Source organism: Saprolegnia diclina (assembly GCF_000281045.1).
Source record: "Saprolegnia diclina VS20 unplaced genomic scaffold supercont1.81, whole genome shotgun sequence".
In the NCBI taxonomy this organism is placed as follows: domain Eukaryota; phylum Oomycota; class Saprolegniomycetes; order Saprolegniales; family Saprolegniaceae; genus Saprolegnia; species Saprolegnia diclina.
Window position 1 is genome coordinate 99,410 of NW_008246148.1, and position 800 is coordinate 100,209.

The following is an 800-nucleotide window of genomic DNA, read 5'->3' on the forward strand; positions in this document are numbered from 1 at the left end:
TTGGCGGCGTATAGCCGTTGTTGGACAGCAAATTGTTAATTGTGGTAATGACCATATTTAGGCGTATGTAGCCACATGTAGCTAAAGTTAGCAGCCGCTGAACCATCATCGATCAGCCGCGCATCTCGACTCCACCAGCATTTACGGCCGTGTCATGCGTACTAGTACTCGACGGGAATATAGTATGGTAACTCTTTATGTAGCGTTCGTTCGTAGACAATAGTATACACGTGCATCCTGGTTGCCGTTGACGCGTTGCACAGCCAAAATTGGCAACCACTCAAGCGGTGCTACCGTTGCTGTTGGCGAGTAAAAGAGGCAAAAGAGAAGAAAAACGTGCTCAAGACGTTATTTATGCGTCGTCGTCGCTCGAGTAGTCGTCGGTGGTCGGGCCAAAGCGCGAGGACGTGTAGTTGGTGTACGTCAAAATTGCCTCTTGACGATGTACCCAGACGTCGGCCTCAATCTCGTCCAGATCGTAATACATTCATAAGGTCAAATCCCAAATGACGAAAATACCGTAGGGACGGTACCGCCCACTCGACCTTGCAGTTGCCTGCTGTCATAGCGACATCGTGGCGCGGCTACTCACTGCGGGCGCCGACATTTACAACGTGCGTAGTACGTTTCAATCCGCGCAATTAACGTCGAGATCAGGGAGAGTCCAGCACCTTGGTTCACATTGGCATCATTCGCTACGACTCGAAAGCCGCCGCCGCCATCACGGCCATGGTCCACGCCGAGGACGCGCGCCGCAAGGCCTACCCGCTCCACGTCCTCTTGGGCTTCAAGCGCTACGA

At 52.9% G+C, this 800-nt stretch overlaps 1 protein-coding gene across 1 annotated transcript in view; it reads left to right on the top strand.

The window, feature by feature from the left end:
- Nucleotides 1-442: 442 nt before the first annotated feature.
- SDRG_14944 (hypothetical protein) overlaps nt 443-800 on the top strand; it is a gene marked incomplete at both ends in the record, with an annotated part of 2,642 nt that continues 2,284 nt past the window's right edge. Inside the window, 3 exons of the mRNA XM_008621104.1 lie at nt 443-478; nt 525-614; nt 658-732. Of these exons, the coding sequence (XP_008619326.1) occupies nt 443-478; nt 525-614; nt 658-732 (201 nt within the window). The remainder of the gene's footprint in view (nt 479-524; nt 615-657; nt 733-800) is intronic.